General features: G+C 45.2%; 1 protein-coding gene across 8 annotated transcripts in view; it reads right to left on the bottom strand.

Moving 5' to 3' along the window:
* Positions 1 to 2,243: 2,243 nt before the first annotated feature.
* ARHGEF1 (Rho guanine nucleotide exchange factor 1) overlaps positions 2,244 to 12,424 on the bottom strand; it is a 71,896-nt gene continuing 61,715 nt past the window's right edge. For 6 of the 8 annotated variants that reach the window (XM_087727643.1, XM_087727640.1, XM_087727638.1 and 3 more), the window contains 8 exons: positions 12,290 to 12,377; positions 11,256 to 11,363; positions 9,395 to 9,462; positions 8,705 to 8,872; positions 8,450 to 8,611; positions 7,777 to 7,928; positions 6,180 to 6,273; positions 5,050 to 5,217 (listed from right to left, as the gene is read on the bottom strand). In XM_087727643.1, the coding sequence (XP_087583769.1) occupies positions 6,196 to 6,273; positions 7,777 to 7,928; positions 8,450 to 8,611; positions 8,705 to 8,872; positions 9,395 to 9,462; positions 11,256 to 11,363; positions 12,290 to 12,377 (824 nt within the window). In that variant the 3' untranslated portion in view covers positions 5,050 to 5,217; positions 6,180 to 6,195. Of the gene's footprint in view, positions 4,128 to 4,260; positions 5,218 to 6,179; positions 6,274 to 7,776; positions 7,929 to 8,449; positions 8,612 to 8,704; positions 8,873 to 9,394; positions 9,463 to 11,255; positions 11,364 to 12,289; positions 12,378 to 12,424 lie in introns of those variants that run through there. The other 2 variants (XR_015698344.1, XM_087727639.1) reach the window with 2 other exon arrangements.

Here is a 12,424-nt window from a genome sequence, read left to right as displayed (position 1 = left end):
TCACCCCTTTTGCAACCCACGTAGCTTTCAAATCTTTTCTACCTTAAGAGCCCTCCAGAATTCCTTATACATTTTGCTAGGAGGAATTCTGGGAGTTGTAATCCAACAGATCTAGAGAGAGGATCAGACCAAGGAAGCCGGTGAAAAGGATGGGATGCAGGAGTCTCAACCCGTATGCTCCTAAGGGAGGGCGGAAAACATTGCAATATCCCATAATACCTACCCTTCCTTTTCATCCCGTCATTGAACAGATGACAAAATAGTTGGACTTGGCTCTTAAGAGGCCTTCCCCCTTTCTACCATTCCCACGATGCTTTCTTATAAAAAACCCTGCACCATAACATTGGCCTTTCTGCTTTACGTGTGAACTGAAATCCACAATGAACCATTCCATTGAGCATAACCACGGCGCCGTTATGAAAACATTCTCAAGACCATCATTTTGCCATAAAACTCCAGGAAACGGAAGGAAATAAAGTGAACTTTGCGCCACTCGGTCCAGGGTGCGTTTGAAGGACACAAAACTGCCCATCCCTTTAGAGACGCGTTTCCCAGGTCAGAAAAATCTCAAGCACAAATCGACAAGAGACGGGTGTAGAATTGGGTACAAACAAATATTTTAAGAATCTTTAAGCCGCCTGGTTCAGCTTGGATAAAGAGTAAGTCGTCTTAAATATTTTGGTCTCAAATGCTATTTATGGTATTTACAATTGTAAAATTCCTGCTATTTTGGGATTGGACATGTGGTAGAGCAAAATAAATCCAGAGCAAATTGTCAAAGCCGGTTCAAATATCCCAGCAATCAAGACTCTCAGGAAATTGAGCTCATGTATGGTCTAGCAGTGTTTCTCAACCTTGGCAACTTGAAGATGTCTGGACTTCAACTTGGTTCACCCACGTAACACCTATCCTCCGCGAGCTGCACTGGCTGCCTATTGGTCTCCGGATATGCTTCAAGGCGCTAGTCGTCACTCATAAAGCCCTTCATGGTATTGGACCTGGGTACTTGAGAGACCGCCTGCTGCCAATTACCTCCATTAGACCGATTAGATCCCACAGATTAGGCCTCCTCCGAATTCCATCCGCCGGCCAGTGTCGACTGGCGACTACCCGGAGGAGAGCCTTCTCTGTGGCTGCTCCGACCCTTTGGAACGAACTCCCCGTGGAGATTCGAACCCTCACCACCCTCCAGGCCTTCCGCAAAGCCGTTAAAACCTGGCTGTTCCGTCAGGCCTGGGGCTAAAGAGCTGTTGCCCCCGTCTCGAATGGTATGACTGTTGTGTGTTTTTAAATTATGTATTGTTATGTTTCGTTTTTTATTTTTTGTCTGTACCCCCCCTTCCCTGATTTGATTTGTTAGCCGCCCTGAGTCCCCTTCGGGGGAAAAGGGTGGCATATAAATATAATAAAATGAAATGAATGAAATGAACTCCCAGAGTTCCCCAGCCAGCGAATGCTGGCTGGGGAATTCTGGGAGTTGAAGTCCAGACATCTTCAAGTTGCCAAGGTTGAGAAACACTGGTCTAGCAAGTAAAATCTCTACAGATACGACTATAAAATAGCCCATCCCGTATTATAAGGATCTTCATTAATATAATGTATATTTATCCCCAAACCACTGAATTATGCACTTTGGTTTAAGAATATTGAATTTGGCAAATGGAGGATTTCGCATCACCGGTTAAGCTTCACAATTCCCAAGAATTTGGAATTGGGGGCTATGACCCAGCCACCAAGCGAGCAGATTAACAAATAAATAAATTAGGTACCAAAAATGCTCTGGCAGTCCTGAAGGTGTGCCAATGTTTTTCAACACTTTGATCAAAACTGGGAAATGGCTTTTCATGTCTTTTTTTGAGGCATAAAATATAGAAGGATGTTCTGATCACATTACATTTCCTTCTATGGTACAACTAGGGGAGAGACGCAGAGCAGGGCATTGCCTGATTATAGAAATGAAAAAGAGAAATGTATTCTCCTTTAATTTCTGCCCTAAAAAAACAGAGAGAGAGGGAAGCCAGAATCTTCGCTGGCAATGGCGTATCTGTAGGGAAGTTCTAGGGACGATCTTGAGAATATTTCTTAACACTGCAGAAGACATCAGCTGTGAAAACAACAGATCTTCAGACCAACATCCGCTTCTCCAACCCTTTTAAAATCTTATACTTCATAATACTGGGAGGTCAAAGGAAAAAAAATATCGTGGAATATATATTGGTTTACACGCTTTGTACAGCAATGGATTTAAAAAAAAATAGACACAACTAAACATGATTTTGTTCTACGTAAAACAGCCCTGGATTTCCCCCCCATCATTCCCTTAACATTGGAACCGTTTCTCAGTCCCTCCCGCAGAAAATGTTTTTTTTCTTAAAATACAAAGCACATTATCAAGACAGTATAAAGACACTTGGAAGCATTTGAATCAAGGCCTGTCTCTGAAGATGCTGGTGGATTGGGCCCTTATCTCTTCCTCCTTCCCTGCTCTATATTCCCTCTGGGACAGTGTTTCTCAACCTTGGCAACTTGAAGACGTCTGGACTTCAACTCCCAGAATTCCCCAGCCAGCGAATGCTGGCTGGGGAATTCTGGGAGTTGAAGCCCAGACGTCTTCAAGTTGCCAAGGTTGAAAAACACTGCTCCGGGGTAAACACCATCACTTTTCTCCTTCCTATATCCAAACTTCTCCCCTCTCCTCTCGGTCTTTCCCAGTATCCCCCAATTAACCCATCATTTTCCATTCTGTCACCAGTAAGACTTTCTCCCCCCCCCCAAAAAACAAGGAAGGAAGCAGACTGTAGTTGCTCAGCAACAACTAATCCCCCAACCCTGATTGAACCAAAGGCCCAACTAATGAGGAGGTAGGAAAAGTGAAACGAAGGATTGGATGCCGTAGATCCCCAAACAGCCAAATCCTCCCAGAACTTTTTAAAAACTCTCCTGTTCTCTGGGATTTACTCTATTCAACGGCAGTTTACCCCCTTACGGAACTATTGCAGAGGGATGGAGCAAAGAGGTCGAGAAAAATCCCTCCAGGATTTGAGTAACGAGTTGTCTCAACCCACGGGAAACCCAAAGGAGTAGCACCACCTGTCATGCGCACATACATGTGCTTGGGGGGGGCACGCATACCCACGCATGCGCATAGCTATGGCGCCACCTGCTGAGCAGAGGGCAGAACAGCAGATGGTCAAAAGCCAAGTGAGGTAACCCCGTGCATAGCACTGTGGGAGGGTTCAAAAGATGCGCTCTGCTTGTGTGTAGCTGGCGATAACAATGAGGGGCACTATTGGCAGGCAAGGAGTAGGGGGGCGCGTGGTCCAAGGTCGCACGGGAAGTGCCGATTTCTTCAAACGGGCTCAGGGTTTGATCTGTGATTCGGGAGGCCCTTAGAATGTACACTGTTTGGACTCTTCATTCCGGGAAGAAGGGATTCTACCCCTAGTGAAAAGATGATGGAAGATGGAGGTCTAATTGGAATGAAGCTTCAGGAATGGCTGAATGGCTTTTCAAAGGGAGAACCTTGAATAGAGACAAGGATTCAGGAGGTATCGCATTCGGGGGTTCAATTATCTCCATTTGTAGCCAAGACTAGCAACATGAACCAAATTAGGCTTTTAAGAAGCATGCTTGTTGTTAAATCTTCCTCCCACTGGAGAAGCTTTCAGACGCTTCTAAGCAACTCAGAAAGGCTTTCAACTCCAGAGCTACGGCAAACTTTTCACCCAATCTTAAAACATTTATATTTGGACTGTATGTTCTTTAGAACTGTGGCCCATCATTGCCAATCTGCCTTCCCTAACCTGGGGAGCCCTCGAGATCAGTGGAGAGGGCAATTTCCTGATGTCCCCATCTAACGTGGCTTGTGGCTTGGGTCATTCAATGTAGACCAAATATTTCCACATGATACGGAAGACCCAGAAGGCTGGAGTTTAGCAGGTCAGGATTGTACTTTTGGACATGCATTATGGAAGAAGGACCAACCTGGGTTTTTAATCTATCTTATTTCACTTTTGCATGAATTTCACCCTTCTGGTGGCCATCCATGGTTGAGTTGAAGTTGGGTTGGGATGGCAGGCTGGAGAAAAGGCCCGATGGGGCAGGAAGAACTGGTGGAAAACTTGGACCTTATTAAATGAGTTCAGATGAACTTCACCCTTCTGGTGGCCATCCATGGTTGAGTTGAAGTTGGGTTGGGATGGGATGGCAGGCTGGAGAAAAAGCCCGGCGGGGCAGGAAGAACTGGTGGAAAACTTGGACCTTATTAAATGAGTTCAGATGAGTTATAAGACCGAAATCAGTAGAAAAACAGGAATGTCTGCAGGCTTTACCTATGTGTATCTATGCAAGGATAAAATATTAACCCAAGAAGATAAACAGGAGAACTTTTAAAAGTGAGTTTGTTTCTCCTTCCTATGGAAGCTCGGGTACAATTGCATTTTCTATCAGCAGTGATGTGCGCGCATGGAAGTTTAATGCACTAATGGGTGAGTTACACCCCTGGGAGCTGAGGATGAACTTTTGAGGGAAGGCACAATGAGCTACTCGTTCAAGCCCTACTGACAACACACCCGCTTTGAGGTATCTTGAGAGCCTCTTAGGAAACAGGCCATCGGATTATGGGCTGTGGTCTCAGGCAAGTGAGATCTTGGTTAGCCCACCACCTATTTTGGCCGACGGAGAAGATCTTCAGATCCCAGTTTTCTAACATGTCACCCCTGAGAACCAGCACTGTAAACTATTCATCCCCCTGGATTAAAAGGGAAGTTGAGCCATCCCAAAACATCTGTCTTTCTGACCTAATGTTATTAAGCTTTCCTCTCTGCACACCCGAAAGGTTTGCAGGATATTTTTTTTTCTAAATAAGACGCTTCGGCCTCTAAATCAGGGATGTTCAACCTTGGCAACTCGAAGGTGTGTGGACTTCAATCCCCAGAATTCCCCAGCCAGCATAGCTGGCTGGGGAATTCTGGGGGTTGAAGTCCACGGGGTCTTAAAAGTTGTCAAAATTGGATATCCCTGCTCTGAATATTTCCCTTTACAATGTGATCTAGGCAGAAAAGTTTATGTACAAAATCCACAGCATCGCTCCCTATACAAATCAAGCAGCAGGCTTAGATCTCCCGTGGAGTCGCCTCGAGCTGGGGGAGAGAGAACCGCCCTGGCGGGATAAATGGGTTAGCCCACACCGTCTCTTCCTTCGTTTTTCCGACAGGCCTGGAAAAAAAAAAGAAGAACCACCACTCAAGTAGAAAGACATTACCACCTAGATCCATAAATAGCAATAGCAATAGCAGTTAGACTTATATACTGCTTCATAGGGCTTTCAGCCCTCTCTAAGCGGTTTACAGAGTCAGCATATCGCCCCCACAGTCCGGGTCCTCATTTCACCCACCTCGGAAGGATGGAAGGCTGAGTCAACCTTGAGCCGGTGAGATTAGAACCGCTGAACTGCAGATAACAGTCAGCTGAAGTGGCCTGCAGTACTGCACCTTAACCACTGCGCCACCTCGGCTGTTAGCATAGAGAAAGAGGAAGGTGGAGGGGCATTTCTTTAAAAAACCCATCCTCCCAAGTTATGACCGTCGCACAGACGCAACCAGCCCCGGGAGTCACTGGGTGCGCTTGGCAATTGGCTAGCCTTTACGATGGCTCCTGGGGGGGGGGGGGGGCGGTGTCACGGGATTGCAATTTGGGGCCTTCCCAGCTGGCTTCTGACGAGGGGGGAGACGGGCGAAGCTGGATTTGCTTAACAACGAATTCACTCTACGCCCATGTGCTTCGCTTAACCACAGAAAGAATCCTCTAACTGACTGCAGTAAAAATGGTGGTAAAATCAGGTCAACAGATGCCTTGCTTAATGAATGCCTTGCTTAGTGGCTGAACATCCGGACCCAATTATGGTTATAACTCAAGAACACAAAAAGCAGGGATCCTGAGACTTTTTACAGAGAAGGCCCAAGATCCCCTGGATTAAAATTGGGGCATGATTCACTTTTCCCCTGCCAAAGTGTTTATTTCAAATGTCTAAACAGAAGAACAGCTGCCGGCCATCTCCAATCAGCCTCATCTATCATCCTTGATTGTTGTGGGTCCATCGGATGGGAGGGAAGCGGGATCAAAGGCCCAGAACCCACAGCTGGCACCTCAACCCTTGCCTGCTGTTGCCCATTGCCTACCTCGCTCGGCCAAGTCTCATGTGGAACCAGCTTGTTGAGATGATGTAAACTTCCCCATCAGCTGTTGAAGCCTCCAGTATTCTGTTTCTATATCCTAGTTAAGACAGACAGTCATACTTAGGGAAATTTGCAAGGAATATGGCCTCTCATCAGTCAGGTGCAAAGAATTAGGATCATAGGTTGCTGTTCAAAGCGTTAACACCTATACGTGAGAATCAACCGGAGTTCAGTATTAAGTTGATAGATAAACTGATTGCCCTGATAAGAGCCAAGTGTTCAAGAAGGGATGGACTTGGGACCATCTGTGACAATGTAAGGATTCTAAATACAATACAATACAATACAATACAATACAATACAATACAATACAATAGAAGTGTTGGAAGGTACCTTGGAGGTCTTCTAGTCCCACCCCTGCCTAGGCAGGAAACCCTATACCGTTTCAGACAAATGGCTATCCAGCATCTTCTTAAAGACTTCCAGTGTTGGGGCATTTACAACTTCTGGAGACAACTTCTGTTCCACTGATTGTTCTAACTGTCAGGAAATTTCTCCTCGGTTCTAAGTTGCTTCTCTCCTTGATTAGTTTCCACCCATTGCTTCTTGTTCTACCCTCAGGTGCTTTGGAGAATAGTTTGACTCCCTCTTCTTTGTGGCAGCCCCTGAGATATTGGAACATGTCTCCCCTAGTCCTTCTTTCTATTAAACTCGGTATACCCAGTTCCTGCAACCGTTCTTCATATGTTTTAGCCTCCAGTCCCCTAATCCTCTTTGTTGCTCTTCTCTGCACTCTTTCCAGAGTCTCCACATCTTTTCTACATCGTGGTGACCAAGACAGAATGCAGGATTCCAAGTGTGGCCTTACCAAGTGGCATTATAAAGTGGTATCAACACTTCACCTGATCTTGATTCTGGTCTGATGACTCACTTCACTCTGCCCCCAGCCCTGCCTGCTCTTCTCCTACATTATCCATCTCAATCTGTAGGAAGTTTCAGTCTTTGGAAGTATTGTCTTGCTTTTCCTTTTCATTGAAAAGCTTCAAAATTCAGAGAGAACCATGGATGAGGGACTGCAAGAAGAAAACCGTCACTCCCTCCCCCTCTAGGCCTTTCCTTAAGTAAATTTCCCACACCTGCCTCCATCTTCTCCTGTCTCTACCAAGAACGTCCCAAATATTTTTTTTAAAAAAATATTTTCCATTTTCATAACATACAATCACATGTATACTATACATAGCCAGTATCCTATAGTATTAAATAGTAATTACAACAGTTCCTCTTGTCATCAACGCCCAAAAATATAAAAACCCATTATTAGCTCTTCTGCTGTCCATACACCTCTTTCTTCTCCCTCTCTCCTACCTCCTATCTTCCCTCCATCATCCTTTCCTACTCTACTTCTCCTTCCTTTCTCCTTCTCCTCTCTCTACATTCCACTCCTCCTTATCCTCATCTTCCCCCCTTACCCTCTCCTATCCCTCTCTTCCCATCTTTATTCTCCCTTCTATTTCCCACTCTTCCTCTCCTTGGTGTATTTCCGCTTCCATATCGATATACTTAACATATCCTAGTTTTAAAGAAAAAAAATAAGGCTCACCTTCAGACCCTGAATTGCATCTTCTAGAAGCTTTAAGTGATGCTTCACCCCATCAGATTGCTGGAGGGACAGAATGATGGGGAAACGGGGACTCTCCTTATCCAGATGCTCAGAAGTCCACTCCGGATCTGGAGGGCCATTCAAAGAACCTGCTGTGGAAATAAATGCTTGTATAGCATAATGATTGATGTTTACTTAATATCTTTTTTTTACAAAAACTTCAGGTATAAATATAGCTAGTGTCAGAGGTCTATCGTGTTTATCAGTCCAGGAGCAAGTACAGCCAACAGTGGTTTGTAATCAAATAGTGGTTTTTATCTACAAGAGGAATATAGGAATGCTATATACATACACATGCTACAAGCAGTATCTAAACAAACAGCAATTACAGCAGGGAAGAAACGTGACGAACCAACGAACATGCCAGCAGGGCCTCCTCTTATTACAAAGGGATAACAGCCAAAGACCCTGCTGACTCATTCCCCTCATTGCATCGGCTGGTCAGCTCTTAAATTATCGCCTTGACAGCTAGTCCTCTTGCCATTTAACAACGGTGGCAAGAAAAATCCCAAAACGGGCCCAAACTCACTTAACAACTGTCTTGACTAGCAATGGAAACATTGGGCTTCATTGTGGTGATAGGTCAAGGACAGCCTGGACGTCAAGGACTCACCTGGAAGCCTCCTGCTGTTGTCTCCTTCAATCCTAAAAGTCCCATTCCATTCCTCTCCTCCCTCTTGGGGGTCCCCATTCTCTGGAGAGAGATCCGTAGGTTCTGCAGGAAAGAGGGCCTCTCCTTCGTCCGGTATCTGTAGTAACCGCTTCAGGGCCAAAACTGGAAAGAGACAAGGTTGTTCCCCTTCACATCCTCTGCGGGGCAACAGACTTGCTCAACAGAGAAGAAGGGGAAAGGTGTTTTATCAAGTACCTCGGTCCTGTGCAGCAGAGGCTATAGAGGCCTGGCCAGGAGGTTGAGATCTGCAGAAGGCCTGTAGGTCAGCCATGAAGGTCTCCACTGCCTTGTCCATCTTCGCTCCACCAACAGCGTTCCGTTCCTCAAACTCTGCAACTTCCAGCAGTCCATCTTTTTCTTGGTCTGAGTTGGGTAGCAAAAAACGAAACACAATCAGATCCCCTCTCCTGTCTTCCCCCACCCACCCCAAAAAACTCCAGAGGGCAGTAAAACCTGCATAAACGTCTCTACAATCTTGCCTGTCAAATATTGAGAGGCTTGGGTTCTAAGAGGACGTTGCAGAAGCTGCAGATCAAACTGAGAAACTGAATTCTTAAACCGGGTGTTTACAAAATAGGGTCCCGACGACTTCGAAGACGCTCCCTGAGGCCACCTCAAAAATAGCTTTTTCTGGAATCGATTCGGAAATCTAGCTCAGATCTGAATCTAAATCTCAAAGTGTAAATCAGGGGATGTCCAGCCTTGGTTAATTTTAAGACTTGAGGACTTCAGCTCCCAGAATTCCCCAGTTAGCTTGCTAAGGAATTCTGGGAGTTGAAGTCCACCAAAAGTGGCCAAGATTGGCTACCCCTGGAGTAAATCTTTTCTGAAATGACAATCCCAAGAGTCTCTTCCCTTTTTCCCTCCTCCAACCTTCCTCCTTACCCTCGGATTGCAGGGCCTCTTTAAGGGGGTTGCCATTTTCTGCTCCACCCAGGAGATTCTCTGGAAAGCTGCCAAGAAAAAAAAAGGGGGAGATGTCAGTCTTGGTCACATAACTGCCTAGCTTCCTGAGAAAATATGGGCTACCGTTATGATATAATATAGCAATATATGGGCTTCTTCCATTTCCATTTCCATTTCCTGAATTTATAGGCCGCCCAATCCCGGAGGACTCCGGGTGGTTTACAGGAATAAGAAATATTAAAAAGGATTAAAACAAATAAGACGCAACAAATTAAAAGAAACACAACATGCACCGAGTCTAAGCGGGGCTGGACCTCAATCAAGAGGTCAACAGCCCCAGGCCTGCTGGAAAAGCCAGGTTTTGATAGCTTTACGGAAGGCCATGAGAGTGGGTAGGGTCCGGATCTCTGGGGGTAGCTCATTCCATAGGGCCGGAGCGGCAACAGAGAAGGCCCTACTCTGAGGCGTCGCCAGCCGGCATTGTCCAGCTGATGGTACCTGGAGAAGGCCCACCCTGTGCGATCTTATCGGTCTTAGGGAGGTATGCGGCAGAAGACGGTCTCGTAGATATCCAGGTCCTAGGCCATGTAGGGCTTTAAAGGTGATAACCAGCACCTTGAATCGTGCTCGGAGACCAATGGGAAGCCACTGCAGCTCGCGGAGGATAGGTGTAGTATCGATACTGGAAGCCAGTATCACTTGCGCGGCTGCATTCTGGACTAATTGTAGTCTCTGAACACTCTTCAGGGGCAGCCCCAAGTAGAGCGCATTACAGTAATCACTCATCTTCACTCATTTATAACTTCCCTGGGAATATCCTTTTAGGATATAATAATCTGAGATTATTTAGGATATAAATAATCTGACATTATTTAGGATATAATAATCTGATATTATTTAGGATATAAATAATCTGAGATTATTTAGGATATAATAATCTGAGATTATTTAGGATATAATAATCTGTTATTATTTAGGATATAATAATCTGAGATTATTTTGGATATAATAATATGAGATTATTTAGGATACAATAATCTGAGATAGTGAGACTCCAACTATCTTTGGAATCCCTAAACTACACATTACTTTGTTTCTACATAGTTTATCGGGACATGGAAAACTAAATTTCAGTTAGTCAATAGAAACAGAGCTGTAATTTTTTCCCCCCCATCCAAGATCATGGACTTCCTGAAATCTATCTATGGTTCCTCCAAGGGATTTTATCTATGGATTCCAGATCAAATGTATACATTACTCTTTCAGCATCCCTTATGGCAAAATTATATTTAGCTGCTTTTGACCTCATGGGAATTTGGAAAAGAACTCGCATCTCTTTGATCTGAAGAAAAGGACACGGATACAACTTTCAATCTCTGCATTATAGTCTCTATTATAGGAGTGGATCTCTCGCCTCACAATCAAGGAGGCTGTGAGTTCAATCCTAGGTAGAGGCAGATATAGGGCATGGGGTTTCCTGCCTAGGCAAGGGGTTGGAATAGAGGACCTCCAAGGTCCCTTCCAACTCTGCTATTGTATTGTATTGTATTGTATTGTATTGTATTGTATTGTATTGTATTGTATTGTATTGTATTGTATTGTATTGTATTGTATAGATATTTCTCTCCCTGGGCACAATGAGAATATATCTGCGGAACAAAACTCTGGATTGCCAACAGGAAAGGCATCCGGCCACAAACACTCTGCTAGTTTCATTCAGATACCCAGACTCCATCCTGCAAGGGATTATGGGGTCGTTAAAAGAAGATGATGATGATTATAGTCTCCGTTATCCCCCCCCCCCATCCTCTCCTCCCCTTCCTCCTAACAACATACTTACTAGCTGGGACTATGTGGTGAGTTTCGGTTTGTTACCGAAAGCCGAGGTTTGGCATTGGAAGCGGGCAGCTTCAGTGATCCAGCTGTATCGCTAATTATGTTGCACCAGCTAGGATGGGGAAAAAAAAGAAGAAATCAGGAAAACCCTCTCCTCCAACCCCAATGTCCACCAGAGATTTGGGGACTGTGAATCCCCCCCCCCAAAAAAAAACTTCCCAGCAGACACTAACAAAGCTTTTCTCTTGTGAAAATCTCAGGATTTCTGTCACAGCTTTGCATGAACACAATTAAACGGTGCCCTAAATGAAGACAGAAGACGTCTCCCAGTCCCCCCAACTGAGGGCGGGGGAGGGAGATGCTCCTTCTTCCAAACTAAACTGTCACCCCAGTCATTAGAGGTAGTCCTTGATTTACCCTAAGGTGGCGCAGTGGTTAGGGTGCAGTACCGCAGGCCACTTCAGCTGACTGTTATCTGCAGTTCAGCGGTTCAAATCTCACCGGCTCAAGGTTGACTCAGCCTTCCATCCTTCCGAGGTGGGTGAAATGAGGACCCAGACTGTGGGGGCGATATGCCGACTCTGTAAACCGCTTAGAGAAGGCTGAAAGCCCTATGAAGCGGTATATAAGTCTAACTGCTATTGCTATTGCGGCCACATTTTCTGTGGCTACGCAAGACATCCGTTAAGTGAATTCTGCCCCGTTTTGCAAACTTTCTTGCCCCGGTTGTTAACTGAATCATTGCAGTGGTTAAATTAGTAACACGGTTGCTAAGCGAATCTGGCTTCCCCATTTTTGTCTTGGCTTGTCAGAAGGTTGCAAAAGGAGATCGGATGATCGCGGGACACTGCAACCGTCGTAACTATGAACCAGTTGCCAAGCGTCTGAATTTTGATTATGTGACCACAGGGATGCTGCAACGGTCATAAGTGTGAAAACTTTAAACAGTCACTAAATGAACTGTGATAAGTCAAGGACTACCTGTGATCTGGTTGCTTGATAGGCAAGTAAGTCCCTCTTCCCACCCCGATATCTTACTTCTTTCTCTCGGAGACCGTCTGAGCCACAAGTTCGTAGATCTGAGCTCCATTCTCCCAGCTGAAGATCACGTAGAAAGCTTTGATGTCTACAAGAAAGAGGGGATACAGGAAGTTGTAATATTATATTATTTTG

Source organism: Thamnophis sirtalis, unplaced genomic scaffold, assembly GCF_051295495.1.
Source record: "Thamnophis sirtalis isolate CommonGarterSnake01/CBP01778 unplaced genomic scaffold, rThaSir2_p1.2 scaffold_13, whole genome shotgun sequence".
Lineage (NCBI taxonomy): Eukaryota > Metazoa > Chordata > Lepidosauria > Squamata > Natricidae > Thamnophis > Thamnophis sirtalis.
This window is presented reverse-complemented; position numbering and strand designations above follow the sequence as displayed.